Genomic DNA, 27,945 nt, shown 5'->3' with positions numbered 1-27,945 from the left:
TTTAGTCCTCAGTACCAGTTTAACACGATAGCTGGAGAGAAGTGCTATTTCAGCCTTATGTGTTCACCATGGCAAGTCAGCAAAGACAGAAGACACTTGACCCCTGCTTAGATTATAATATTTTTAGATCAAGACTCCTTTTTAGTTTTGTGACTTGTAGTGGAAACAAGCTCAATTGGGTTTCTGTGTACTGCAATAAATAAAAAAAAAATAATCACAGAAACTCACTGTTTTATTACTGATTTTCCCAGCACATGATCACATACAACATACCATCACTTGTAATATAAAAACCTCCAGTGACAGAAAGATCTCCTACTTGTTCCTATTTCTGTCATTCTTCTTTGTAGAAATCGTTTTAAGCAGGTTTTTCTTCCTTGAGCGTTTAGACACCTCGAGCCTTCAGGTAATCTTCTCAATTAGTCCCTGGGGCTGTAAAGAAACAGGAAAGTGCAATGCTCTTAGCAGCTAAAATTGCAGGTACAGGCTTTAAACAATATGGTATTGGGGGGAAAAAGGAGGAGGATAGGAACAGATAGAGATCCTGGACTTTTGGCTGATGGTAAGGATAGTGAAATGTGTGATTGACTTCTCAGAGAGAACTGTAACCAGCTCTTCCTTTGTGCCCCTCTTGCAGGTGATGTCAGGCTGCGTACGCTGCTTCTCTCTGTAGCGCTCGTCTCTGTCCTACTCACTTCATCTATGTTCCCCTGAAATCCGTCAAATGCTGTGTTCCATCTTTGTAGGGCCCTAATGGACAGGCTGAAAAGGTTTAGGGGACAGAGGACCTCAGGGTGGGGACAGGCAGAAAGGGAACAGTCTTCTACTTGTTTTGACTTAAGCCAATTGCTTATTTAAGGCATTCAGCTATCAAATAATTTCACTCATCATTTATTGCTTCTTTCTGTGGCAGAAACATTTTACATTGCCTTTCACATTCATAATCGGAAAGCGTATACCAAGAAATTGGTATAACTGTTGGGAAAAATATGTTAGTGATGAAAAGACAATTGAGGAACAGTTCATAAGCAGGTGTAAGGCTTTATATTTATTGTGTTTGTTTATATTTTGGACAATATGCCTTTTCAATAAATTGACAGAGCCCAGCTGTAAACCTACATTCCAAACATGAGCTTTCTGCAAGGTCTGAGTAACTCCCGCAGAGCTGAGAGGGCTGTAAAAATACCATACGTGCCTTGGCCAGCAGCAAAGTTTAGATTTGAATAAGCCCAGGGCTTTCTGAGGATTAAAATGACTTCTTTAAAATTTAGGGATGTTTAAAATACATGAAGTGAAATGAATTGAAAATTTCTAATACATATGTGTTCTCCTATCACTGAAAATGGTAAAATAAATGTTATGTAAGTGTGATTCTTCATGCTTCAGTGTAGGAGGCATCTTTTTGAAGACTAGGCAAGAAAATCACCCATTATCTTTTGACATGAGTTAAGCCTAAACCAGGAATCTGGAATTTTTGTACTACCTTTATGGTAATTCTTATTGTGGGGTACTGACTGTTGTTACTGAAGCCTATACTTCCATCATATATGTATGATTCAGGCTAAGTGGTTCTGCCTTGCAGGAAGTAATTTATCTATATCTTATCTATATCTTGCTGTTTATTTTTTATTTGTGGTGATTTTTTGGTGTTCTTTTTTTTTTTTCTTAGTGATATCAGTACAAAGTAAAAAATACATAATCTTAATGAGAAATAGGAAGTGTCTTGTAAAGATAACTTAAAGGGCAACTCTTGGTAAGGTTACGGTTAGTGAGACAAAAGATCCTTAAACTGGGGACAGCGTCACCCCTAGTGAGGATAAACACCTAGAGGTTGCTTCTTAAGAGATTAATGTTCTAAAATGTTTCTTCTTTTGTAATGAAACTAGTACATTCTTTGTCCAAAAGATAGTGAAATACAAACCATTTGATTTGTATCATGGATTGTCTTGGCCAAAAAGTTCCTGTAAGGATCTGTAAGTACTGCACAGATTAGGACTGGTGGTTGTATATGATTTATAATATGTTTGTTTTATTTTTTAGTCAGTCTTTTACTCCGTTATACATTTGTTACAGATTTTATCGTATCTGCTATGGATTGAGAAGATATTAGGTCTCATATTAAAGTACCAGCAAATGAGCAAGGACATTCCTGTCATGGAATTTTACAAGGTGTTAGCTACAGGCAAATTTGAGACTGTGACATCGGCCATCCTTTTTAATAATCTAAGCTCTTTTTATACTTTTATAATAGCTGTCAACTGTTGACTAGAGAAGGAACTCATAGTTTTTTGTCTCTTTCAAAAGCCATTCATGTTCTACCACATTTAGATAGCAATTTATTTTCTAGCATGTGTATATATATATATAAATATATATGCTGTTGAGCTTGGGCGGGAGATGTCTGACATCCTTGCATCATTTAAAATTAAAGAGGGGAGGAATGAATAATCTTGTAATGAGAACAGTAACAACTGAAGACACAGCCACTCTCTTTATCTCTCTGTTATTAAAGGAATATGTCCTCTCTTTCTCTTGTGAGATTATTACTTGTTGGAACTCAAGTGTTGACCTGATTTGCATTTTCTTTTGTTACTGTTGTATGTCTTTGGATTTAGTGTATGTGGATCTAATAAATAACAAGATTAAACTGAATAAATGGTTGCTGTCATTCTGTGTAGTTGTAGCACTTAACCACAGGCTTCAGGTATTTAATTGCCATTCTAACTCTGAAGACAGTAGTGTAATGCTCCACTGCTGTGAATGATCATGTGGTTAATTTTGCAATCCATGGTGAACCTGAAAACTGAAGTAGCATTGTGCACAGCAGAAAAGTTACCTAGGTATTGTTTGTAAAATGAAGTCTTACTGTGCAGAAAGAAATCAAAGTGTTAAAAATTGTATTTGCTAAGTGTTATGTATAATAATTGTATGTTGTTTCAATTGTACATCAGGTAATGTTACATATTGCAAAGGAAGTTGTTTCTGCAGCATTTGTCTACCTCGCTGCTTACAGGTGATGCCAAGGTGGTGACAAAGTTAGGCGTGGTGCGACCTGGGGGTGCTGTGGGACTGTTCTGTCGAGATGTGAAGAGGGAGGCTGGCAGTGTATGTACCATAGCGCCAAGTTTGTAGTTGGAAGAATTTATCTTCTTCATGCTTTTATTTATGACATGCAGTTATAAATATAGCAGTTGATCTCCTTCTTACCTTAAAATTGCAAACTAAATGAACATTTGAAATAATTATTCCGAGTTAAGTTCAGACACGTTAGAAGTTGCTTTTATGGTCTGGAGACCTAACTTCAAGCAAGAATGAAAAAGAAACAATCCTATATTACTCAACTACTTTTTAATGTTCTCTGTATCCATTGATAGACTGAATTTTTGGCAGTGAAAGCGTATACAGATATATTCAGTTCATCTTCCTTCTCTGTTTTCTCCATAAGCCTTTGGCTGAGTTTAGTTATGACTTATAGCTTGAGCATGACATTTGGGAAAAACTGAAAAAGTAGTATAAATGTAAATGTGAAAAGCTACAGCTCATTCTGTTTTTGAAATTGTTGGTGTGAAAAGAACTCAACAGTGTTTTATTTAAACAAGATCTGCTTCAACCTTGATTGACTTGCAGTAAATTGCCTGGTACGAGAGGCAAAAGGAAGTGGATAGAAAAATGGCAATCAGCACCAAATGTTTCACATATTGATTGACAAGCACCAGAGATGTGCTGAAGTAAGATAAATTGGCTAACAGAGCCCATCTTGACAGCTCCTGAGATGGGAAAATTGTTCCTGTTAATTTGCTGCTGGGACCTTGTCATTTATGGGGATATGTATTTGAGTGCCTTGTAATGGTGTAAACAAACTTTGGATTCCTAAGTAGCGTATTTCAGCTTCAGTTGCTTTAGTTCTTCTCTGTCCATGTATTTCCAAGCTGTAGTTACAAAGTGCTTTGAGATCAAAAAGATGAGAGAAACTATCATTACTTTAAAGATACAGTTCACGCTAAAATACAGAATAGCACATTCAAGCTATTCTGTAGCCTGTTTGATTTGCACTGGGGTTTCTGCTTCACCAAAAGGCATGGAACAGACCCCATGTATTCTTAGGGGAAGAACTTGTATCTTTCTTCCTTCTTTCTGGCAAATCTAACTGTAACTATAATGAAAAGATTTCTTACCTTTTAATGTATGTAATTTTGTGCTTGCAAATGTCTTTTAATTAGGTTACAGGTTTTCTTAGTACTGCCGAGTGAAGCTCCCTTTTCCATATAGTAGTCTTTCGCATCTGCAATTTCTTTTCATTAAAAGGAAATTTTATCTTTTTAATTTCCTGTACTATTCTCCCAGAGTGCCATTAATTATAGCGATAAACAGCAGTGCTAAAATAGTTAATGATCTCATAGCTGTTGTGTTGCAGTCTGCCACTCAGGAAGGCTTCATTTTGGCTAAATCTTTTCGCGTGAAGTGGAATTCAACATAAACCTCACTTAAGAAGGAAGTCAAGATTCTTCAGCTTTCATGTAAGGAAAGCGAGCATATTCCCGTGTTCATTTAAGGTGTGGCCCACAAACATAAATGACATTGTCTTTGCTTCCGTAACTTATATTCTGTTTCTTTGAGTCTGCTTCCCTAACTCTGAACTGGAAATTAACTTGAAAAAGACAGAAATATTTCAAACGTTTTTTAATACTGGGAGCGAACAAAATTTTAGCTACACTTAAATTGCTCATTGGCAAGTGGTTTGGTAGTTTTGTCTATAACCCTTTAGCTGGATGTTTTCTGTATTCCGTGTCTTCTTCAGGGAGTAGTCAGTTAGACCAGAAGACATCAGAGAGATTTTTAAAGGGCTAAATAGGCCTCTCTCCATATTAGTCACTGTATTTCATTTCCCCCTTTGATTTTGAACTGCAGTTTAGCTCCTAAATCTGAGCGCAGTGGACCATCCTCAATTGGATGAACAGCAGCAGCCTGGTATTCCAGTAGGGAAAATACTGCTGTTGGGGAGCCCCTCTCTGTGCAAAAGCTTTTTAGGACTCTAAGGTGAAATTCTGTCTGTGCTTGAAAGCAAAAATACAAATTGCATTGACTTACAAGGAGCTGTGATTCCACTGTGATTTGCTATTTAATGGTGGAATGTTCATTCCTGAAGCAGGATCTGTGCAGGGCCTGATAACTTCTTGTTAGAACACACAAACGTTCGGTGTAAGATACCATAACAGTCTTAAACATTTGTAGCAGCCATTAAATGTTTAAGAAAAAAAAAAGGATGTTTAGCTGCCTGAAGATGCATTAAGACACAGGAAAGTTGAGTGCTTACGTGCTTTTGTGCTTTGGAAAATTCCGCCAGTGGCATACATGGCTGAGAAGTCAAGCCTTTGGTTTCCTTGAACACCCAAAACTTCTGCTGGTGTCAGTATGGGCTGTGTAAGAAATTCCAGATTGAATCTTGAGACAAGAAACCAGATGAAGCAAGAAAAATGCAGGTATCAAGGTAATATAATGTAAATGTAAGAATCAGTATCAAGAGTAATGGAAGATTAATTCCCATCAAACTGGTACTTTTCTCATTGCACCTAAGTATCTCCCAGCACTGAAATACAAACATCTCTGGAGTGTGTCACAGCAGATGTTCAGTACTAATTCAGAAGTGCATTCTGCACACATTTAGAAAGTAAATAGGGACACTGTGTTCAAAGTGTGGGTGTAACTAAGAAAATTTGACTTGGATAACCTGAAGCAGAATTAGCCAGAGTATAGCACTGGCACTGTGCTATATGATAGAGCAGATGTTAAGCATGTTATTTAAATTATTTATTCATTTACCTAATACTGATCAGGTGAAGCCTTGTGTTCATTTCACGTTTGCTCACCAGAAATTAGAACTGCTTTTCTAGTGGGTTGCAAAGAGTTAAACACAAACTCTCTAATTGTTACCCAGCTCCCTATCTATATATGACTTTCACAGAGTTTGTTAAATAATTACAAGTTGGAATTTTCTCATATTTGCTCCACATAGTGTTATTTTTCCCACCTATGAGTGAGTGACTCCAGGCGCTTGAATCACTAAGTGTTGCAACATTCCTGGAAATAAATGTCTCTTATAGAAACAAAGCCAATGTAATTCACAATGATACGTGGTGGAGATGGTGTGAGTGGATGTTTAACAGTATTTATAATTTCAATAAAATGAAGTGAAGGTAATCAGGAGGTGTTTGGATAGTGGAAACAAATTTGTAGCACAGCAAAGTCTGAACTCTCTCTGTGTCACTAGATTAGAGATCAAATCGAGTACTTGTAGATTTATCTAAGGAGGTAGAGTTCATAGGGTGCCTGGTAACTACTCACCTAGGGCCTGATTACACCCCTTTCATTAGTGAAATTCCCTGGCATGGATGGGCTTAGCTCTAAGATTGATAAACAGGAAATTTTCTTTCTTCTCAATTTTTAAAAGCTGCACATATTATCACGTTGTTATAGAGGTGGAAATTCAGATGATGATGGTTGTGAATCTTCCAGTAAGTTTCTTCTAAATTCATTCCTAATCTTAGAATGTTATTTTTGTCCCACAAGGAACAGACAAGTGATGAGTTGTTATAATTTCTTGCTAGTTATAGTTAGTTCAGTAGAACCTTTTTAGGGAAATTAAGTTAATGCATGTTTGTGTGAATTAGGCTCATGTGGATTTGTCTGTTACTTCTTGCTCTGGTTTTACTGGCGAAGTCAGAGGTACAGTAATATTAGAGGAGACATTTTGGCTTTGAGTGATAGGAAAAAGTCATTGAAACAAATTACTCTTTTCCAGCTATGAAGGTATCAAGCATATGCCAAGTAATCAGCTTGCTAGTGTAATAGGTTCATGAAGGAAGAGAGTTTTCTAATCTTACTCACTGATGTTTTTCCCAAGACAGCAACAGCTTTTATAAAATGAGGCTTATAACTTCTCATTACAGAATCTAATCTGTCCAAAAGACCCTGAACAGCTGCAAAACCCTAATATCTTCTAGCTGAAAATTGTTTTTATTATTTATCTTTGTTTAACTGGAAAAGAAAGGGGCAGCAGATAATTTAACAAGACAAGAATTAAGTGACATTAGCTTTTGACAGCAGCAAATTATTCTTTTACATACTGAATTGGTTTAGATAATTTTGAAGTCATGACTGCCTGCTTTTTTTTAATATCCAAATTCTATAAAACTCATACATTTTTGTAGATGGGCTGCTTAGGAAAATTAATTTAACTTTAACACTGACAGTTGGAAGAGAAGCGATTGATTTCCAAGTTATTCTTGTTCCTCTGTATAGATTTTAGTAATGATAGTATCTTGCACTGGTACAGTGATTTTCATATTCAAGAATTACACATGCTCAGTACTTCAGGAAATGTTAACCACTTACAGAGGTCAAATGGTTTAAGGAAGATAATAAAACTTGAACAAGCGTGTAAAATGCATCCATGACAAAAATAGAGACTTGCTGTTTCTTCTTTGTTCGTCCCCTTTCTGCTATCCACTGTTCTCTTGTGCATTACTGTCAAGAAAAATCTAGGATAATTTTGTTTCATTTGTGATTTTCTTCATTTATCTCTACCTCCCACCCCCCACATAGGATTTCTTGGAAATGTAAGTATAAATTATAACATGTACCTAAGAAGAAATAGCCTTGAGTTTCAGGATAATTTTATTTAAACAACATTTTAGCTTCTAGACTCTTGAGATACTGTACCTACACAGGAAAGATCATGATTTCTAGATTTATATTTGCTAAAGAAATTTGCTGGTTTGCTTGTATAATGTGAATATAAGAGTCTTTCAAAACTGTACTTTATGCAGCATCAGGTGATCCTATGTTACTGTATTTCATCTTTTCATAAAGGAGGTAGAGATTTTGGCAGGTATATGTTAATTTCTTCAGCCCTTTTCCTTGATTTTGCTTTGTGACATTTCACAGAAAGGCTCTAGGAAATCTGGGAATGCTTGAGAGAAGAGTTAGTTCCATTCCCCACTTGAGAAGGGAGGGAATGGATGTTGTTGGCACTAAATTTGGCTTCACTATTATCTTTGGTCTTGCCAACACAAATGCTTTCACTCACCCTGAATGCAACAGGAGTTCACATGTTGATGATGGATGGAGCTGTGCCTCAGCAACACTGACGCTTGGGTACTGCTGCTCTGGGGAACTGCAGCGTGAGCCGTTGAACATTTCAGCCACCTTGAAATGAACACCACCACCCCACAACAGGAGTTTAGGTAACAGAAAGCAACTTGATGCCTAAGAAAGTGATCGCAAATTGTCAGATTTTTCCCCTCTTTTTCTTCCGTACTTCATTTTGGGCTTTTGTCTTGTCAACTTGGAATGCAGTCTCATTAATAAAGGGCTAACTGAGTTCTCCTTACAGATAAATCGGCATCCCTGGGTGCCAGCTGAGGTAACTGTTTGGTGGTGGGCCTGGTCCTTCCCCAGGGAGCTGGCTGTGCCGGTTGTACGGGGGCTCAGCTCCGGGGGAAGATGACTTCCTCCCCGGAGCAGCTTTTCCTGCCTCCCGTATGCTGAAGTACAAATACCATGTTAGCTACAAAAATAATAGCTGCTCTCACTGTATAGAAAAAGGGTGATTTTTCCTGTTGTCAGTTAGGTGTAGTAATTTCATCAAATATAAAATATTTATATTCCTTATGCCAGTTATGACAATATTTAATTAATTTATTACATGTGACTCTGCTTGAAAGTGCCTAGCACGTTGGCAAGGCACGCTTTGCACAAATATTTGCAGGACAGGTTTTTTCCTTGCAGAAAGCAGTTATTCTGGGGGGGAATAGGAGAGTCTGCTGAATGTGCTATACCTCAGGAAAGTTTCCCCTTCATCAGCTGCCTGCTTAATTTATAGTGCTTTGCACTGCAAAATCCTGTGTCTTACGTTATCTAGTTGTTTCCTGACACATTTAGCAACATTTCTCGCTCTTTGAGGTGAATTTAACATTGCTGACAGTGTAGAAGTTTCAGTCAGCCTGACTGGGGGAGCGGGTGCCTGTGCTGGGGGTGCCACCCCCACAGCAGGGTCCTGCCTGTCCCCAGGAGCTCAGTCCCCCTGGCTTGCCAGCCCTGTTCCCGGAGTAAGGGAGAAAAGGAGGGGGATGGCTGATCCTTCTCTTGTACCACCTCTAGCTTGGGTCCAGCCAATGCCACTGCTGGATAGCCTTCCTTGGAGAGCTGGAGTAAATATCGGTAACACAGCAACTGCTGCCAATGGTGCTGTCCATCATTTAAGTCACTAACGTAATTTTACGGCATTACTTTATGTAGGGTTCTATATTTTGTATTGGTGTACCATGAACATCAGCTTCAATCAGTAAATGTCAAACTCTTAATTGCCAATTAAGTGTTTTGCAGTTTCTGTTATGATGCCATCAGTTATGTAGAAACGACTCATCTCCTTTCACTTTTTACTTCCCTAGCTTCCTGCATTAATACTAGAACGCTACTGCATCTTCCAGTTGTGTTTTTTGGTGTGTGGTTTTTTTTTTTTTTTTTTTTTTTTTTTTTTTTTTTTTTAAAAAAGGTGGTTTACCTTCTTTCTGCAATCTGATGTGTTGAGGATTGCACACTGACTTTTTGACTTGCATGTATTTTTTTCTGTTTGAGTCCTGGTCCTTGTGACCAGAGCTGTAAAACAAAGACACAAGTGACTTCATTGATAATCATGTATGTGACTACCTGTAGTTATTACAGATCATTTATATTTATTTTCTGCATGAATAGCAGGGAGCCTAACTTAGAGACGTACAAAAAAGTTGTATCATAACCTCTTGATGATGAAGATTACCAGTTGTTTAAAGCTACTGAAACTTGCTTTTGCTTATAAAAGCCTCTACAGATAGGAAGATGCCTTCATAAATGTAATTTATCAATGAAGATAGGCTGTTTAGGCGTATGTAATTGTAAAAAATTGTTTAGGCATATGTGTGACATGCTACACATGTGCAAACCTTAGGAGTGAGACTCTTCTGAAGGGAAGAGCTTGAGAATTCTGTTGCAGGTACAATAAGCTTTGAGATCTGTATTTATCACCTCTGGAATTCAGATGTTTTCTAACAAAATAGGTGTTTATATAGAAATGGATAACTTAGGTGTGTGGGATGGCAACATACAGATTGTGATCCTCCCCCCCCAACAAAGTTAATGGCAAAATGGCTGTTTAAGGAGCCTGGATTGATCCTTTAGACCTTTTTAAATAATGAGTTGGGTTTTTTGTATTACGTGTCTATTATGCACTGTCTGTGTATAATATATACATATTTATATCAATATATATGCATTTATGTTTCTTATATGTTGTTGTTAGGTAGTAACACTATACTATAGTACAGTTAACGGAAAGGTTACAGCTCTTCAGGATATATTTTTGTAATCCATATTTACACAGTGACTGCTTATGTGTCAAAATGCTTATATTTCAGTAATTTTTGTTATTTTTGTTCCCTACTTCCCGCCATGCACCGTGATGGAATATAGAGGCCAGGGTTTCACACACACACAGGCTTTATTCATCTGCAAAACTCCGTAAGTCCTTTGCAGGAGGAGGAAGAAGGAGAAGTACGGAAAGCGCATCGCAGAAGTCCTTCGATGACTGATGAGCAGACTGATTCTCTCCTTCAATTGTATCTCTCATTTATGTATTTTAACGCTAGGAGTGATTGCAGGCAATCCTTCTGCCCCCACCGCGGTGATGGGGTTTGGTCTTTTAGGCTAATAGCAACTGGAATATCTCTTTCCCAAATGTGTTACTGTGATTAAGATGAACAGAACTCTTCTTAGCTCTCTTACAAGTGTCTGGGCTTGAGGCAGTCTGCTGTGTGGCCCCATTGCTGCGCTATACCATGACCACGCACTGGTTCGCACTGGTAAGCTTGTGCCTCATTCATCCTCTGGCTGGCTGTGAAGCTGGCCTTAACAAGGAGAATAAAGGAATTCATCACACCAGTGTCTGACCTGCGTGCTCGGCTTGTGTTGATGTCTTCCTGAAAATAGTTGTGGAGCTGCGGCATCATTACCGGCTACAAGCATGGCCTGATTTTTGAATGCAGATTTAAAGCCTTAGGGACTTAAAGTGTAGCAGTAATTGAGGAATGGTGTCATAAAAGTTCCTGAGCTGATGAAGAAGGATGTGACTCTGTTAAAAAGAAAAAATGAAAATAATGGGTCTGTGCTGTCTGCTTTATAATCTTAGGGGAAAAAAGGGAATGGAAGTGGTAAGAGGGTAAAAAAGGGCCTTGCAGAGTGAGGTGCCATGTGGCATGGAAGCCCGAAGCTATCCCAAATCATAATGCCCTCCAGAAGGAGAGTTACCAAGATAAGATAAATGACAGGAGAAAGTAATGAGAGAAAGGAAAAAGTTTTTGTGTTCTTGTCTGCTTGCCTTTTCTGAAAAATGCCTTAGAAATACTGTATTCAGTATCTGTATGAGTCTTGGCTGTGCGTGAGTATATACGGCACGAACATGCATATGAACAGGTATTTGAAGAAGAACAAAGATTACTTTTTACTATTGACATTGTAATGTATCAGCTTTTAGACTTTAGTTTCCTTTTCTAGCATTTGTATCTGGTTTATGTTTCTTTGGGTATATTACATAGTTACATTATTGCTGTCAATAGATGCAGATATCCATTATATAAGGTTTCTGTCAGTGCACAAATAGATAAAAATCTGATTCATAGAAGCTTTATCATATTAATATACAAAGAGTAGACACAGATTGTATGAACTCCTATTTATATTATGGATTTAACTTTTGAAAACAGCAGTGTTTTCAATAGAGTAGTGATGTTACTGTATATCACAGTGTGTTTTGTAATGCTGTTGAGTATTGCGAGTCCCATTGTGAAGTGATGGAAATTCAGAATCTCTTCAAGAGAAGGAGAGTTTCAAAATACAACTGTATATGTATCTGCAGACACATGAATAGGTCTGCCAAGAAGCTCAGGTTTATAGAACCTGTAAAGCTTAGTCTGTTATTTTGAATGGTACAATAATACATTGAACTTATTTCACCAAGATATTAGTTTTCAACAGTAGGAATTGAATCCGTTCTTTCTAACTTAAGAGTATATAGCAACAAATAAATTGCATTTATCATGCTCTTTATAGCCTAGCTGCATATGTTCAGTTCTCCACGGTAGTTTTACAACCATTCTCTCAACTGTGGTACTGCAGATAGTTACCCTTCAGATTAATTTCCTAAGGCAACAAAGCTTAATAGTGTCTCTTTCTGTTCTCTCAGTAATTTTTCAAGTCACTTCCCCCCAAATTTTACAGAAGGTTGGGTGTCTTAAGACTCCTATGTGTTTTGGGGAGTGACAGTGAAGAAGAAGCTCTACTGGAGCCCCACTGCTGTAGAGGGAGTTTAATGTTTAGTAGATGCCAAAAGTCTGCCTGACAGAAAGATCATGAATGCCCCAACTGCAAGAAAAGATTTAATCAAATTTGGCAGCTTATTAGGAAATGTAACCACAGGACAGATTAGCAATACGTTCTGTGGCTCACAGACATCTATGTTTTTCAATTAACATGTGCTTATGGACAAATCTTCCTCAGGAGCCAACTTCCCACCAAAATAATGCAATGTTTTAACAACTTGATACCTTCTGTTTCCTCTAAGCTACAAACAGAGCTCTAGTAATTAGACATTTTACCTTGTCTTCAGGGATTTGGCTGTATTATTTCATGAAGGTGACTAGCTTTACTGGCTTTTTTTCCATTTTTCTCAGTATGTTCTGCAAAAATGTACCTGAATTTCTCTGAAATACCATATTCAGTTTACATAAAAGGCAAAATCTTTTTCCCTTCATCTCATCACCTCAAGTCCAACATTTTTATAATATAGTAATATTTCAGCATTGTACAGTAAATGCAGATTTCTAATTTATAAGCTTCATCTTTTAACTTCATAATGTTGAAACAGAGCCAGAATATGTGAAAATGAAATGCAGACAATGAGCACAGTGTCACATTCCTGTTTGAGGTGTGTCAAACCTCAGCCTCTCCACTTGTTTCCAACACATTGCAAAGAAATAATTAGAAACTGGTTTTGTTCACTCACTTCTCTTGAATGTTTAGGATATTCACTGTAATATTTCAAAAGAATAACATAATCATGAATAATAACAGTAATTATTCCTGTCATCAATATTGGAATTATTTCCTCCTAAATGCAAGTCCGCAATATTCAACACATATTGAATTTTCTCTAGCATAAAAGAGAAATGCAAATGGCACCAAATTGGGCAGGAGTGTCAATCTGCTTGAGGTTAGGAAGACTCTGCAGAGGGACCTGGACAGGCTGGACCAATGGGTCGAGGCCAGTTGTATGAGGTTCAACAAAGCCAAGTGCTGGGTCCTGCACTTGGGTCACAACAACCCGATGCAACACTGCAGGCTTGGGGAAGAGTGGCTGGAAAGCTGCCTGATGGAAAAGGACCTGGGGATGTTGGTAGGCAGCAGGCTGAACATGAGCCAACATCTGCCCAGGTGGCCAAGAAGGCCAACAGCATCCTGGCTTGCATCAGGAAAAGTGTGACCAGGAGTAGGGAAGTAATTGAGCCCCTGTACTCGTCACTGCACCTCAAATACTGTGTGCAGTTTTGGGCCCCTTAGTTCAAGAAGGACGTTGAGGTCCTGGAGCGCGTCCAGAGAAGGGCAGCGAAGCTGGTGAGGGACCTGGAGCACAAGTCTGATGAGAAGCAGCTGAGAGAACAGAGATTGTTTAGTCTGGAGAAGAGGAGGCTGAGAGGAGACCTCATTGCTCTCTACAACTGCCTGAAAGGAGGTTGTAGGGAGGTAGGTGTTTGTCTCTTCTCCCAAGTAACTTGTGAAAGGACAAGAGGGAATGGCCTCAGGTTGCATCAGGGGAGATTTAGATTGGATATTAGGAAAAAAATTATTTACTGAAAGAGTGGTCAAGTATTAGAACGGACTGCCCAGGGAAGTGATGGAGTCACCATCCCTGGAGGTGTTCAAAGAACGTGTAGACGTGGCGCTTTGGGTCAGGGTTTAGTAGGCATGGTGGTGTTTCGTTGACGGTTGAACTTGATGATCTTGGGGTTCTTTTCCAACTGTTGTGATTCTATGAAAGACAGTAGATGGGGATTACCGTAGAGTAGCTTAAACCCATTTTTGTCATATGATAACTTGATCACTTTATCATTAATTTATCCAGTGCTAAAAATATAATTAAAATAAGCATAATAATCACTTACCTGTCTTCAGAAATTTATTTTATTGTAAACTTTTTGGAGATAAGAAAGTAGTGCATACTATTTGCTGGTACTATGCAGTGAAAGTTTCTTTCAGTTTCCATGGGTGACTTTGGCTGATTGCTGCTCCCCAAATATAATTTATAGATGATGGCTGGATTTTTTTTTCATTTTCTTGATTTTCTTTTTTTTTTTTTTCTTTCCTTTAGAATTTGATGTATGACTGTAGAATATTACTTAGTGGTATAGACCTTTGTGTAATTCATATAAATTGAGAGGTTCTTGATTCCAGAAATGAAAGTGTAACTAATGAGAAAGCCAGTGTGTATTTGCTCTGCTACTGTTTAAGAATGATGGAAATTGCAATGCACCATTTAATGTAGTTTTGCTCCATTTTAACATTTGTAGCTAGCATGCAGCAGATCCCTCTTTGCCTCACAGACTTTGGCAGTATCACAGAGGTCATATTTTCCTATGTATAAATTATTCATGAACAATTTCTCCAATGCACTAAACACACTTGCAGAGATCTGAATGTGTGTTTCTCTTCTTCCTTTCATCCGTACAACTGGTCATATGCTAATAGGCAATGCAAAAAAAAACCAAAACCCCGTCTTCATCGGTGTGCATTTCATGGAATGGCTTGATCTAAAGTTATGAGAGGAAAGTTCACAAAAGCAAAGAATAAATAAGTACGAATGGGGTTTTTGTTGACTCGATGCCACTATTTTAGTTAACCAAAAATATGTTGGGACAGTGGCCTGAGGTCTATTGTACATGTTGAGGATCAAGTTGCAGAGTTGAAGTTGATCTGTCTGGGGAGCTAGGCAGGAAATTCTGTCCCTACATCACTAGTGTGGAAAGAAATGATAGTGAATGGGCAGGAAAGCTTAGAGTTTCCAACCTGTGTTCCAGCTCAGCCCATCTCTACAGATGGAATAGTTCCCCTTCAGTCCCTGTGCTTCCTGTCACGTCCGTCGGTTGGTTTTGCAAAGATCTACAGCAATACAGGAAGAACCTTAGCTTGGAGATAGCTTTCATATGGTCTTGTTACATACCTCTAACAGATTCCTGTACTGGAGAAATTTCCCTGATGAAAAAAAAAAACCCCACAACAAAAACACACCAAAAAACCCCACAACACTACCACTGTTGTTTTAAGAGACTATTACAGGCGTGTTGTAATTCTGGGAATCAACTCATTATAGTCCTCTTTCTTGTGGGTCTTTATTTAGCAAAAACCTATTTATTTGAAAATTCTCCTGGTAAAATATGTAGCTGATGCACTTGCATTTTGCAGCAGAACGTAGCTTGGGGCCTTCCAGCCTTCGCAGTGCCTTGGCTATGATACAAAGGGCCAAATTTGTACCAGTGGAGAGATCTTGTGGCTCTGCACAGCAGTAGTTATATGTAACAAAGGACAGTTACAGTGCAATTACTTGGTTGTTTGCGTTTTTTTTCATTTCATTCATTGCTGATCTTTGATCCCTGTGTCCTCTTTCCCAGGTCGTCCCATTCCACCTACATCCTCGTCTAGCCTTCTCCCATCTGCTCAGCTGCCCAGTTCTCATAATCCTCCACCAGTTAGCTGCCAGATGCCATTGCTAGACAGCAATACGTCCCATCAAATCATGGACACCAATCCTGATGAGGAGTTCTCTCCTAATTCATACCTGCTAAGAGCGTGTTCAGGGCCACAGCAGACTTCCAGCAGTGGTAAGAAAATTACAAACATATGGAGTTTGTTTGTGATGTGTTTGTGCTGGTTTTATGCTTTTTTGGGAAATGTGTTCTTACATCTCCACAAAATTGAGAGCATCTATGGAAATGAGGCAAACAAAAATCTTATAGCTTTATTTCACAGGAAGTTTTTTGGAAACACCATACATCTTATGAGGTTTTTCATTTTAGGAGTGTTACAAGTAGTGTGAAAAATACTGTTGAATTCTTGTCATCGGAGGGATTTATTTTTTATAGCAGATTTCCTGCTCCTAGATGCATCTGGTAAAAGAGTGTGTGTACGCACAATGGTTCTTTGTTCTCGATACACTAGTACAGTGTCTCGTGTAGGTGATGAAGTTCTGTATCTAAAAATGTGTGGTGCTTCTGCCATTCTGTGTCTGTTTTTGTTTTGGAATCTGTCTGATTCTATACCCCTAATGTCACATTTAACTAACATACTGCTGTTTTTCAGCAAATTAATTCTTGTCTTTCAGGCCACTGTTTTAAAACATTTGCAGTTCTGCTATCAGTCGTATAATCTGTAGTGGTTAGGATTTTCTTTCTTTTTTGTTTCTTTAACAGATGCTGACTTTTCATTTTGACAGCCAAAAATTGAGCAATGAAGATGCAATCCGTTTTTAGAAATAGAGGCAAAACAAAAGATTATTATAGCTCTTTTTTTTTTTTTTTTTTGAGCATAGATACCTGTTGTGTAGTTCCTGGATGTTTAATTAAACACTGTAAGTTTATATCTTACACACAGTTTGTGATCTACTCAAGGTTGCTCTTTCCTGTAATAATACAGATCCGAACGGTATGGCAGATGGTATGTGGTCTGGCACTTTTGGGCTTTGTGGGTGTGTACAATGCACGTGAACAATGCCCTTTAAACAGTGGCTGGTGGTGCGTGGTGGGAGGATGAGACAATAAGCAGAAGTTTAAACATAAGATTCTGGGTGGATATAAAGTAAAACTTTTTCCCGAAGGATTGGATTGAAACAGGTTGTCCAGAGAGCCTGTGCAGCCTCTGTCCCTGGAGATTTTCAAAAACTGGTTGGTTAAAATCCTGAGCTACTTGGTCTGACCTCAGAGCTGCCCTTGCTTGGCAGAAGGCTGGACTAGAAACCTGTTGGGATTCCTTCCATCCTGAATTATCCTTTAACCCTATAATCTGTTCAGATATGTTAAAATATAATTACACAAAGAAGTAATAATTCAGAGACTGAGCACGCTTCCTTATTACTTGAGGTTTGAGGGTGGAAAATACAATATCAGTTTTGAGAGGGTTTTTTGAGTTTCAGGAGGATCTGGGGAGCTGCAGACCTTGAAATCTGTAGTGGGGAGCTCAGTAGAAACCATAGAAATGGGGAAAAAAAAGTGGATATGATCTATCTTTGAGTCAGTACAGCTTCTGTAAAGGGTAGTTCTGCCTTAGTAACAATTAAGAGTTCTTTGAAGGGGTCAGCTGTTTCTGAGTAAGGGTGGTCTAGTTGATGAAGGGTCTTTATATTTTCAAAAAAGTCTCAGCAAAATCAGTCACTAAATGCTTTTAAGGAAACTAACATAGAGTAAGAGGGAAGGTCCCTGAGTGGCAAGTAGTTATTTGAAAGATGATAAGCAGAAGTTGGAGCTTCCCAATTAATTTTCATAGGACATGAACATACTTGGAGAAGATGATGAGCTGTGGGGTAGGAAAGCTGGCTGATGGCAGGGTGCTAAGGACGGGGTCATACTGTGAAGAATCACAAAAGGACCTTGTGAGACCAAGTAACAGAGCAATAAACTGTCAGAGGAGATTCAGGGCAGAGAAACATAAAGTGATATTCATGGAAAAAGTAGCTCTGGTTCACCAGTTAGTGATGGACCACTACCAATCAGGAGTGAGTTGCTGGGGTCATGCATGCTTCATCTCGGAGCTCAGGAGCAGGTGAATTTGACAGCTGAAGAAAGGAACAAAGACCAAAAGAGGGAGCATTGTCCAAGGGATGTGGTGGATCAAACAGTTAACAAGGATTTAGAGGGGAAAGCGAACACTAAACAGGGGAGAGATGCAATGAGGGTTGCTAAGTAGAAGAAAATCAAGGTCAGGGAATGTGAACTAAAAAAAGACTTGGAGAATACTTGAGTACTTGGTATTTATAGCCGCTGTTGGAGACTGAGCCAGCGTGGCTTTTCTTAAGAAGCCAAATGAAGTTGCAGTAAAACAACATCAGAAAATTTGATGGAAGAGCTCTTTATGTTTAATTTTAAATAATAATCTTTGTTTCTTCATATCCTTAAAAGCATTCTGTTTCATATTTGTTACTGTGGAGTGACCCAAGGAACCTTTTTGGCATGCCTAAATATGCTTTGATTTGTTTATGAGTGGCTGATTTGTTCGTTCTATGTTTTAACATTTTTTCCCCCAAGTATCCCATTTCCTTATTCAATAAACAGCCATATAATTTATAGAATGACTTAATTTTCAGAGTATGAGAAACAGCTGTCTTTTTTTTTTTTTTTTTTTTGAGCATAGACATATGCATAATTGTTTGATCATCACTCAGTGTGTTCTAATAGCATGAGCTCTTCTGGACTTAATATGTCCTCTGGAAACTAATAAGCATTTTCTAGTGATCTCAGTTTTTTTCTGTAGTTCTTAAAATGTTTCTGTAAGAAAATACCACAGATAGTGACGAATACCTTAAGTTGGAAAACCTCACTTGTTTTGTGGCTCATCCTTATTCTTGAAAGATTTCAGAGTAGATTTTAGTACCTACGTGATACAGAAAGGTGGCCATACTTTGCTTTTTTAAATTATTAAAAATCTCTTTTAGTTCCTATGGAAACTTAGCAATGTACATCCAGACATTTGGGAGAGAGTAAATAAATTTAAATATTTTGTTTAAATTTGAGGCTGAGTTAAAAAGGAAGATTTGAAGATACTTAGATTTAAGGCTTAGATTCCAGATAATTGTTTATGATTAATAAATATTTGCTAGCACTTTCTAGATTCTTTTTTTAAACATTTCTATCACAATCTTCAAAGTACATGCTGAAGATGAAATATTTGCACAAGTCTTGTGCTGATTACACAAACAAGTGTCCTCTTGTTTTTCTGATTGTACACTTATGCCTTCTTCAGCCTCTACAATTAGAGGATAACTCCTCAACAAGTTTAAGATGAGTCTTCTTGGATTTGAGGTGATGATAGTCATCCACATGTACTGCCCTGTGCCCTTCGCAATAGCCATTCTTGATATATCTGGAAAACTCATTTGCCTAAAAAAATTACCTAATCAAATCTTCCATCAAATGAGCAATCTATTGTTGATACTATGAAGGCCTTTAATCTACAATAAATCTTTGTTAGAACTCATCAGAGCTTCCAGTTTGAGAGAAATGTGATTATAGCACTCTTAAAATGACATTACATCATCGGGGTGATTGGTTTATCATTTGGAGAAGCGACATCAATCATAACTAGCATAACCACACAGTAAATGAATTCAACCTTTCTGCTGCAGAACAATGACACAATAATTGCTCAAAATCAGACTTAAAATGAAATCAGAAAATGCACTTTCTTTAAATATGATGTTAACCTAATGGAATATATTATTAAAAATCATGTTTGAGGAAACTCTATGTAATTAAAAAGATGTGAAAATATATTCCTTTTTTTTCTCTCATTAGAACTTGATTTCAGTTGCAGAATCATTTTCTATGCAACAGATATTATGCTGGTTTTAATTGAACTCCCATCACTTACATTCCTCTGCTTGTATTTCTTAATATAATATGCAGCACAATTATATGTGATGAAAGACGAGGTTTTTGAAATGTGGTGCACCTGCTGATAATATTTTGAAAAACACAAATATTATAGAAGGAAATGAGACCTTTTATCCAGGAAAAGTTAGTGGATTTTTTTTCCCTTTTAAAAGAAGGTCAGCTCCTGTCACACCATTTTCTAGAATGGTTTCTTACAGCTAACAGTAGGAATAGGTTTATTTCTTCCTCTCTGTATTGTATGTTTTTTCTTTCTGGTAATATAAGGTGCCTCATCTTGTTGGAATGCCATTTTAATGACTTCTGTGATAATTAATACAGTGTAACAGGCTGCTTTTCAATCTTACATAGACAAAAAGATAAGGGTTTTTGTTGCCAGCACCTGTACCTTTGCTTTTTTCTATAGGGCTTATTGGTGTTAAACCAGATTTTGGAATCCCAACAGTGTTTGTCTGTTTGTTTATTTTTCAACCTGACTAACACACCTACGATATATCTACTTGCATAATAGCTTTTGATGTAATGGATCCATAATTGGATACATACATTATCTTCAGCCATTCTAACAGTGGGGAAAGTAGATGCAGAATGATTTTTGGGGTATTTTGATCTTGGAAAAATTCTAAACTGCGCATTAGATATTGCCACAATACTCAAGTTGTTACTGAAGTTTTACTGGAAGAGGGATCGTGCGCAGTTTTTCAGTGTTAACATTCCTTTTTGTCTCAGAGACAATAATACAAAGTAGTTGCCTTGTTATAACAATATTTGCCCACAGAGTAGTTTGGATGCCGCTTAGAAGATAGAGTTGCTTTGATTTTTTTTTTGCAAGCAGTTGTTGGCAGTGAGGAGAGAGGAATGGAGAAATAGATTGACTTGAGTGAAATAATTGTTATTGTTTAGTCTTCACTTTGACTTAGAGTTGAAATAAAGAATAAGACTCTTTATGCTTATGACCCTATTTTTTGTTAATTTATTATGTAAAATATTAATATTCATTATAGTCAGTATAACTATCTAGAAGGGTGTCTTCTGTTCAACAGATATTACACGTCTGTAGGATTTCATAATTATTAATGTGTAATTACCACTACCTCCTTGCACTTTAATCCAGTATGTAACTATCTTTTTTTCTGAAAGAAGCCAGACCTTTCATTAATGCACTGTAGCTGGAGGTCTTATTTGAGATCCTCTGCTGCGAGTGCTTGGAAGGTTATGTTTTATAACCCTCTGCAATCTGGCATCAAACAAACAGAAGTTTCCAGTTTCTAGTATATAATGCAAACCCATACAGAAGATTGTAATCTTTAGGAAATAAATAAATCCTATAGAAAAATAATTACATCTCCTTCAGATGATTAAGTACCTCCCCCTACTGAATGGAGAAAGTAGTTTCCATCTGCCAGCTTACATGACAGAAAATAAAGTAGCAGCAACAAAAATCTAGGATCCATAGGTCATTTTTTTTCCCTCATAAAGGATTTACTTTGGCTTACTTGAGACTGAATAAAAGAGTTTGAATATCTCTGTAGGTAGCACCTTCATCTTACTGCCAGAAAGACGTGGGTTTAAACTGTAGATAAGAAACTTCGGCATGTGTAGCTATCCCAGCATGATATCCAGTTGCTGGATTGCTGGAGGAACTATTCCACAATTAACCAGGCTCAATACTGAGCATTAAGCGTTCTGACAGGAATGTCCTGAAGTTTAACAAAGGGAAATGCCAAGTCCTGCACCTGAGGAGGAGTCACTGCCTGTACCAGCACATGCTGGGGCTGACCAGCTGGGAAGCAGCTGTGCAGAAGTGCACGTGGGGACCGTGGGGGACAAGAGATTGACCATGAGCAGCAATGTGCCCTGGCTTGCGTTAGGCAAGCACTGCCATCCGGTTCAGGGAGGTGACACTTCAACTCTGCTTGTCACTGGTGAGGCACATTTGGAGTGCTGGGTCCAGGACTGGGCTCCCCAGTACAAGAGACATGGGGACTTATGGAATATCATAAGCAATTTTTTTCTGATGACATTTTACAACAATGCGAAAAAAGAGTTGCAGATTATAATTTTGATTTCTATTCCAAATTAAGAGGAAATTATATATGTTTGTTCCTGGGTCTGCTGTTGTTATTATTGAGAATTTCAGTGCTATAGGCTTTCTTCTGGCTTGGCACCCATGGCTGTTACGTGCTGCCCCGGAAAGAGAAGCAAGCAACACTAATTTGAAGAATACCATCCTTACTGCTTAATGTAGCTGAAGAGCATAAATCGCTCTGTATTTCTCAAAGGCTTCTCTTCAGCAGGTGACCATGCCTCATAAAGATTCCTCTGTTACAGTGGATAAGATTGAATAGACACTCCAATCTCTTGGTTTCTGGAGTTTATGCTGTGAAGACTGGCTCCTAGCTTTGAGATTTTAAGCAATAGTATCTTTCTTATACATACTGTTTTAAAAATGTGTATTTAGCAGCAAGGTCTTTAAATGGATTAGGTTTTTTCCAGTTTGTTTTTAATACTTAAATTCTCTACATCCTTAATGGCCAGTCACATTCTAATTGTGTTGCATCTCTTGAGCAGTAGGTCTGATTTTAGAGATTTGGGCTGGGATTAGCAATGGAGGGAGCAGCATGAACTGTGTTTTCCCACTGAAACTGAAGGGTGTACGTTTTCTTAAGTATTTGTTCCACATTGCTGATAGTATTGCTGCTGCTAATCTAGGGAGCATATGTTGACAATGCCAGCAGATGTCTGAATTTCAGCCAGAATACATGATTCTAGATACTAAGATATTGCAGAAGTACTGTATTTATTGATTTATGAATTCATCATCATCACAGACAAATCTCAAACAGAAGGTTCTATGGTAATAAAAATGGTCATGCATTACAAAAAGCTATAGAATTGAGAACAGATTCTTATTCTGTTGTTTCTGTATTTTTCTTAAGCTCACGGTGGTTTTCAGAGCTACAGAGATTTTTGTTAGCTGCTTTTACATCGGTTTGGTTTGAGGCTCGTCAGTGTGTTACGCTGGCAGCCTCTGCAGTGATACAGCAGCACAGCAAAGCAGCTGCAGAACGAACTTCCTGAGGTTCCTTTGCTCCGGCACTGACTCTGCTTTTTTCCGATATCTGCCGTAAAGGTTGGGAAACAACTTAGTTGCTATGGCCAGTCAGGCCTTGGTTTCTCTTGTTATCTGTCCTTATTTTGTCTCCTAGCAGCTGGGTCGAGATCACCAATAAATGTCACGCGTTCGAAACTTAAAGACCAGATAGCGTTGTTCCATGCCGTTGGGCCAAGAAAATGGGTGCCTGGACACGGTGCCTTGCTTCAAAACTGAAAGGCGCTGGAGTTATTATAATTATAAGCAGAAAAACTTTTTTTTTTTTTCCTTTCATATGCTGAGTCCACATGCTGTCTGTGTGGTTTTCCGTTGTGTGTAGAGAAGCCTAAAATGATTCTTTCTAATGCTCTCAGCTCTAAGTTGTGCTTTGTAATAATTTTGTCTTTTGATACAGTTTTGAATCTTCCAAACTGCTCCTCCCTTTTCATTGGCAATGATGTAATCCTACCAACTCCCATAGTGGCTTCTGCAGTGGTTTGTATGGAAAGGCGACATTTAGAAAACATTTCATGTTTTAACTGTCACCCACCAAATTCGGGAGCTGATTCCAAGAGTCAAGCACATGTAAGCTATGTGTGCTTCACAGATTATAAAATCGAGAACCTAAAATTGGGGATGTAATTTTTTTAGAATTCTTTGCAATATTTGTACCCAGGAGGTTCTGTGAGGTGTGTGTTTGTTTGGCTTTGTAGTAACAAAAACTTTAATCACTTGATTCTTTCTCCCTACAAATCCAAATAAGTGCTATTACAGGCACTTAAAGGCAAGGAGACACTTTCCATCTGAGTCCATATCGTGTCTTACAGATTTCCTGATTTTGATAATACAAAGCCATACACTTCTGCTTTATTTAAATCATAAATTGTCTGTTCATCTAGTGCTTAATTATTATTCCTGGTTATAGAATTACTTCAATAGATTTACAGTTATATAATACCTATTTCTAATATGCTTATAAATATTAGTGTTTTATTGGGCAAATCTGTAAATTTATTTATTGTAATTTATTGATCACGTTAGGATCTTTAGAAACTGAGTTTATCTTCATATAATGCATGATTAAATCAATATTAATTAGGACTTTTTTTCCTTTAGAAGATGTTCAGTCTTATTCTTAAAAATATGAGAGATGGAGAACTTGCCACATCATTGGAGAAGCTGCTCAGTGGTTATTAATTCGTCTCACTGTTGTTTCCCCTCCATTCATGCCTGACTGCCTGACAGTTCTGAACTCTGTCATTTTGCTCTGGTTATTTTTCCCTTTCTATTTACCTGCAACAGCCCTGTTGCCCTGTGGGAATGTGTACAGTGAAAGGGTTTGCACACAGAGCTTTATTGATGAAACCCTCCACTGAAAAGACAGCTCACCCAAGCACAATATGCTCTCCTGTTATTTCCTAAGCCAGTTCCTAACATGGATTAAGCCTTGTTTTAAAGAGGACTCCTTTGCTTGCATCACTGCATCTTCTGCTGGGTTTTGCCCATACATGCTTTTGTAGACCAGGATTTTGTCTTTCTTACAATCTCAACTTAAGCAGCAACCTTGTGCAGCCACAGTTACAGTGGAAAGGTAATAAACATATGTGGTTCCTTCATGGAACAGCTGCTTTGTTTTGACGCAGATGTACAAACATTTCCTGTAGATGGAGCATGATGGGGGTGGCCACTGTGGGGTTTGTGCTGGGACCCAAGCAAGTGTTGTGAGGCTTTGGTGGTGTGGGATGCGTTCAGAGCTGAGCATGGCATTTCAGCTTGGTTCTGTCTGGGGTGGATGCTCTTCCCTTGCATCGTGTCTGTCCTGATATCGCCTGCGGATAGCTGGCTGACACCGCTCTAAGGATTCTGGAACTGAAGGAGTTCAAGGGCGAGTCTTGAACTGACCAGTTCCTTTGTTGTTTGTAGTTCCGATGTTGTTTGTAATAATTACATACTAAAACTGAAGATGAGGGGTTATTTTTCTCACCTAAGCTAATCAAACAGTATTGCCTTCTTTATTACATTACAGATACATGTAATTTATTTTTCTTCAGATTCTTACACAGAAAAGCTGAGGACTTTGAATATTTTTAAAAGTTAATTACTGAGTAAACGCTTACTTTTTCAGGTATCGTGACATCATGGTACTGAGGGCATCTTGCTCCATTTTGTCAGCTCCTCAAACGTTTCCACAGCTGAATCTGTGGCATACACATGTGAATGAAATGGCATCTCTCACTCTGTTCCATTTCTTTGGATTCTGTGTTTTCTTCCAGTCTGTAGCAGTGCCGCACTTGCTCCCAGTTCCCTAGGTTGCTTTTATTGCAGTGACCTTTTCCATCTACACAGGGTGCCATTCGTCATTCAGCTCTCCTTCAGTCCCTGCCTCACACCACCAAGGTATTGCCTTACATGTCGCTCTTTTACAATCGTTCCTTTCTATTTCATGCGTTTGTGTTGTGTATCATAGGGCTGTAATAGTGGGATTTTCAGTAATTGAGCTTTTCGCTCCTTTTATTCAGGTCAGGTCTAATGATCTGTGAAATAAATAAATGCATACATCCAAGCAAAAACATAAGAGCATCTTTATGATTATAGTGATAGCTGGTACTTACCTGTTCTATCTGGTATCTGGAAAAAAATCTAGTAAATCAAAAGGAAAGGGAATTGGAAACTTAGTGTGGAAGTTGAATTGTTTTCAGAAGGCTCCTTGTCCTTGCTACTTTGTTAATTTAGGAGCAGTAACTAGAACACTGTAGAAAATAAGTATGACCTTTTATAAATGATAAAAAGCAATATGTGGGTATAGAAGCCTTACATATACCAGAACCCTAAAAGCAGGGAGTCTTTCTCTGCTTGCTGGATCTTTCGAAATCTGCCAAAGAGGGACTGCCTTACTGTGAAGTACCATGCCCCAAAACTTCCACTCCTAACACCAACAGAGAAGTGCAGTATTGTCTCAGTTCTCCCTAAGGAAAATATTTATGACCTTGTTGTTTGGAAACATCCTTCTTGGTCTTGAATCACCAGGCCTGGGACAGTTGGTTCACATGATTTGGGGAGAACTCGGAAAACTGAACTTCAATATTACGCACTGGGCTAATTAAATCTGTAATATATATGTCATGGTAATTTTGGGATTTACCAGTGACTTTTTTTACTGGAATCAATGGGAATGTTGGACACCAAACGCCAGGCTAGCTCCTCAGTTCATACTCACTGTAACGAAGTGTGGAATGCTCTGCTGAGCAAAACACCGTGTGTGAGCGCGTTTGTTACTGTTCGTTCCCACAAAGAGGTGGGTAATTGTTTCACTAATCTGTCAATTATAGGGACTAGCAAACATGAAAAGGTGTAAAAACTTCCTAAGTTTATGAGCTCCAGGTTTGTGAAACCATAATTTACAAAGTCAGGAGAAGGGAGTTTGGGGAGTTAGAGCTTAAGTGGTAAATGATGGCTTTGAATTACTGTGTCAAGTGGTGAGAATGGGGATTGGGACTGGGATAGTTTGGGTGTGCGTATCAACCCTTATGACCCTGCAGTACAAGATTCACCAACTCCTGACACCTTCGTTTCCATTGTAGTGGAAAACCTGCTACAAAAGCAAAAAGGAGTAGCATGGAGGCAAAACAGTAAAGTAAAAAAAAAAAAAAAAAAGGCAGTTGGAAAGGCTTATGTGGAATGAAATAAGAAATTTGGACTTTTTCAATTTGCACATTTGGTTAGGAAGAGCAATATTAATTACTTCAATCTAAAGCAAAACGTGGGTTGTTCCCCCCCCCCTTTAACTTTCCACCTTTTCACCTTTTTATTTAACTTTATTTCAGTGAGGGGGAAGAAAAAAAAAAACTTGCTTAAAAATCTTCCAAACGAAATAGTGCATGCAACATTTCAAAAATGAAATAATTATTATTTTAATTAGATGTTTATACATTTTCCAAATCTCTTGTCCCTTCCCCTCCTATCTTTTTCACCTAAAAATGTAGAAAAATTTCATTAGATATTAGTGAATAGACCATCTTCTTACGGCGTGAAGCAGGCACCAGGCAGAAACCAGTTAAAGAATAGCTATTAATTCTCAAATCCGTGAACTTAGTATACATAGTAAGGCCAGTTATTTATACTTTTGAGTGCTCTCTGCAGTGGGAGAAGAGGGCACAGAGAAATCTAGACCACCTGGAAGGAAAGGAGGAATTTCCAAGACTCTGAGTTTCCATTTTGAGACTGACTTGAAAGCATGATCAAATTGTGGAGACCAGTGTGTATGAACAGACTGAGAATTGGTGGTTCTGGTAATGCAGGAAGGCCAGTAAGGGACTGTGCTTATAAAACCAATCTGTGGAAAAGACTTAAGAGACTGCCTAGAAACCAGACCTTTAAAAATGTGCTGCCAGCAGCTGAAGCCCAGTCCCTCTACACAGCTATCACAGCTTTCAGATAATTTACAGGGAAAAAAAAAAAAGCTACGTGATGCAAATCATGAGAAATTGTCATCCAGAAGTATATAGATGGCCACAAAACTTATTTCTTCATTTGTATTTCCAGCCACACCCCAGTTCTTCTAAATATCTTTTTTTTTTTCTTTTTTATTTTATTATGGACAACTGGAAAGGTTCCATATTCTTCAGTTCCTTTGAGATCATGCCAGAAACACAAATGCATTAGTGTGTCTTGTTTCACTTCCTTTTTTTGGAACAATGTCCACTAATACCCTGCTGTCACAAAGCAACTGGTACTGTTTCACAGCTCTTTATCATGGCAGCTTTATTGTGGGCAGCTACAGCGGTTGCTCGTCGAGGCCCGGAGCCCCAGCAGTGTGGCTGACTCTTCTGGGTACCATGAAAGTGAAGTTGTTCAGTCAAGTTCAGTTCAGACGATAGCAACTTCTTCATAGTTAACATAGATGTTTCTTTGAGGAAATTAGTGCTGATGGGTCCCGATGATCAGCAGCCTTTGCGTTCAGTGTTTTCTTCATCGGGTGGTATAGGTTAGTTTCTAGAATAGTATTTTCTGTATACAATAGGCAGATTCAGTTTAAATTTCCAAATTCTAGGTATTTTTTTTATATTTGTTCTCTCTAGCTGGGCAGGTTTTATTTGGTTTTTTTTTTTTTTG

At 38.1% G+C, this 27,945-nt stretch overlaps 1 protein-coding gene across 2 annotated transcripts in view; it reads left to right on the top strand.

Annotated features, from left to right (window-relative positions):
* TENM2 (teneurin transmembrane protein 2) overlaps nucleotides 1-27,945 on the top strand; it is a 514,050-nt gene that overhangs the window by 274,040 nt on the left and 212,065 nt on the right. For both annotated transcript variants that reach the window (XM_086758660.1, XM_086758659.1), the window contains one exon: nucleotides 15,753-15,962. In XM_086758660.1, the coding sequence (XP_086614786.1) occupies nucleotides 15,753-15,962 (210 nt within the window). The remainder of the gene's footprint in view (nucleotides 1-15,752; nucleotides 15,963-27,945) is intronic.

The sequence above is a fragment of the Chlamydotis macqueenii genome, chromosome 14 (genome assembly GCF_036417535.1).
Source record: "Chlamydotis macqueenii isolate bChlMac1 chromosome 14, bChlMac1.mat, whole genome shotgun sequence".
In the NCBI taxonomy this organism is placed as follows: Eukaryota; Metazoa; Chordata; class Aves; order Otidiformes; family Otididae; genus Chlamydotis; species Chlamydotis macqueenii.
The sequence above is the reverse complement of the archived record's forward strand: the minus strand, read 5'-3'. Positions and strand labels throughout refer to the sequence as shown.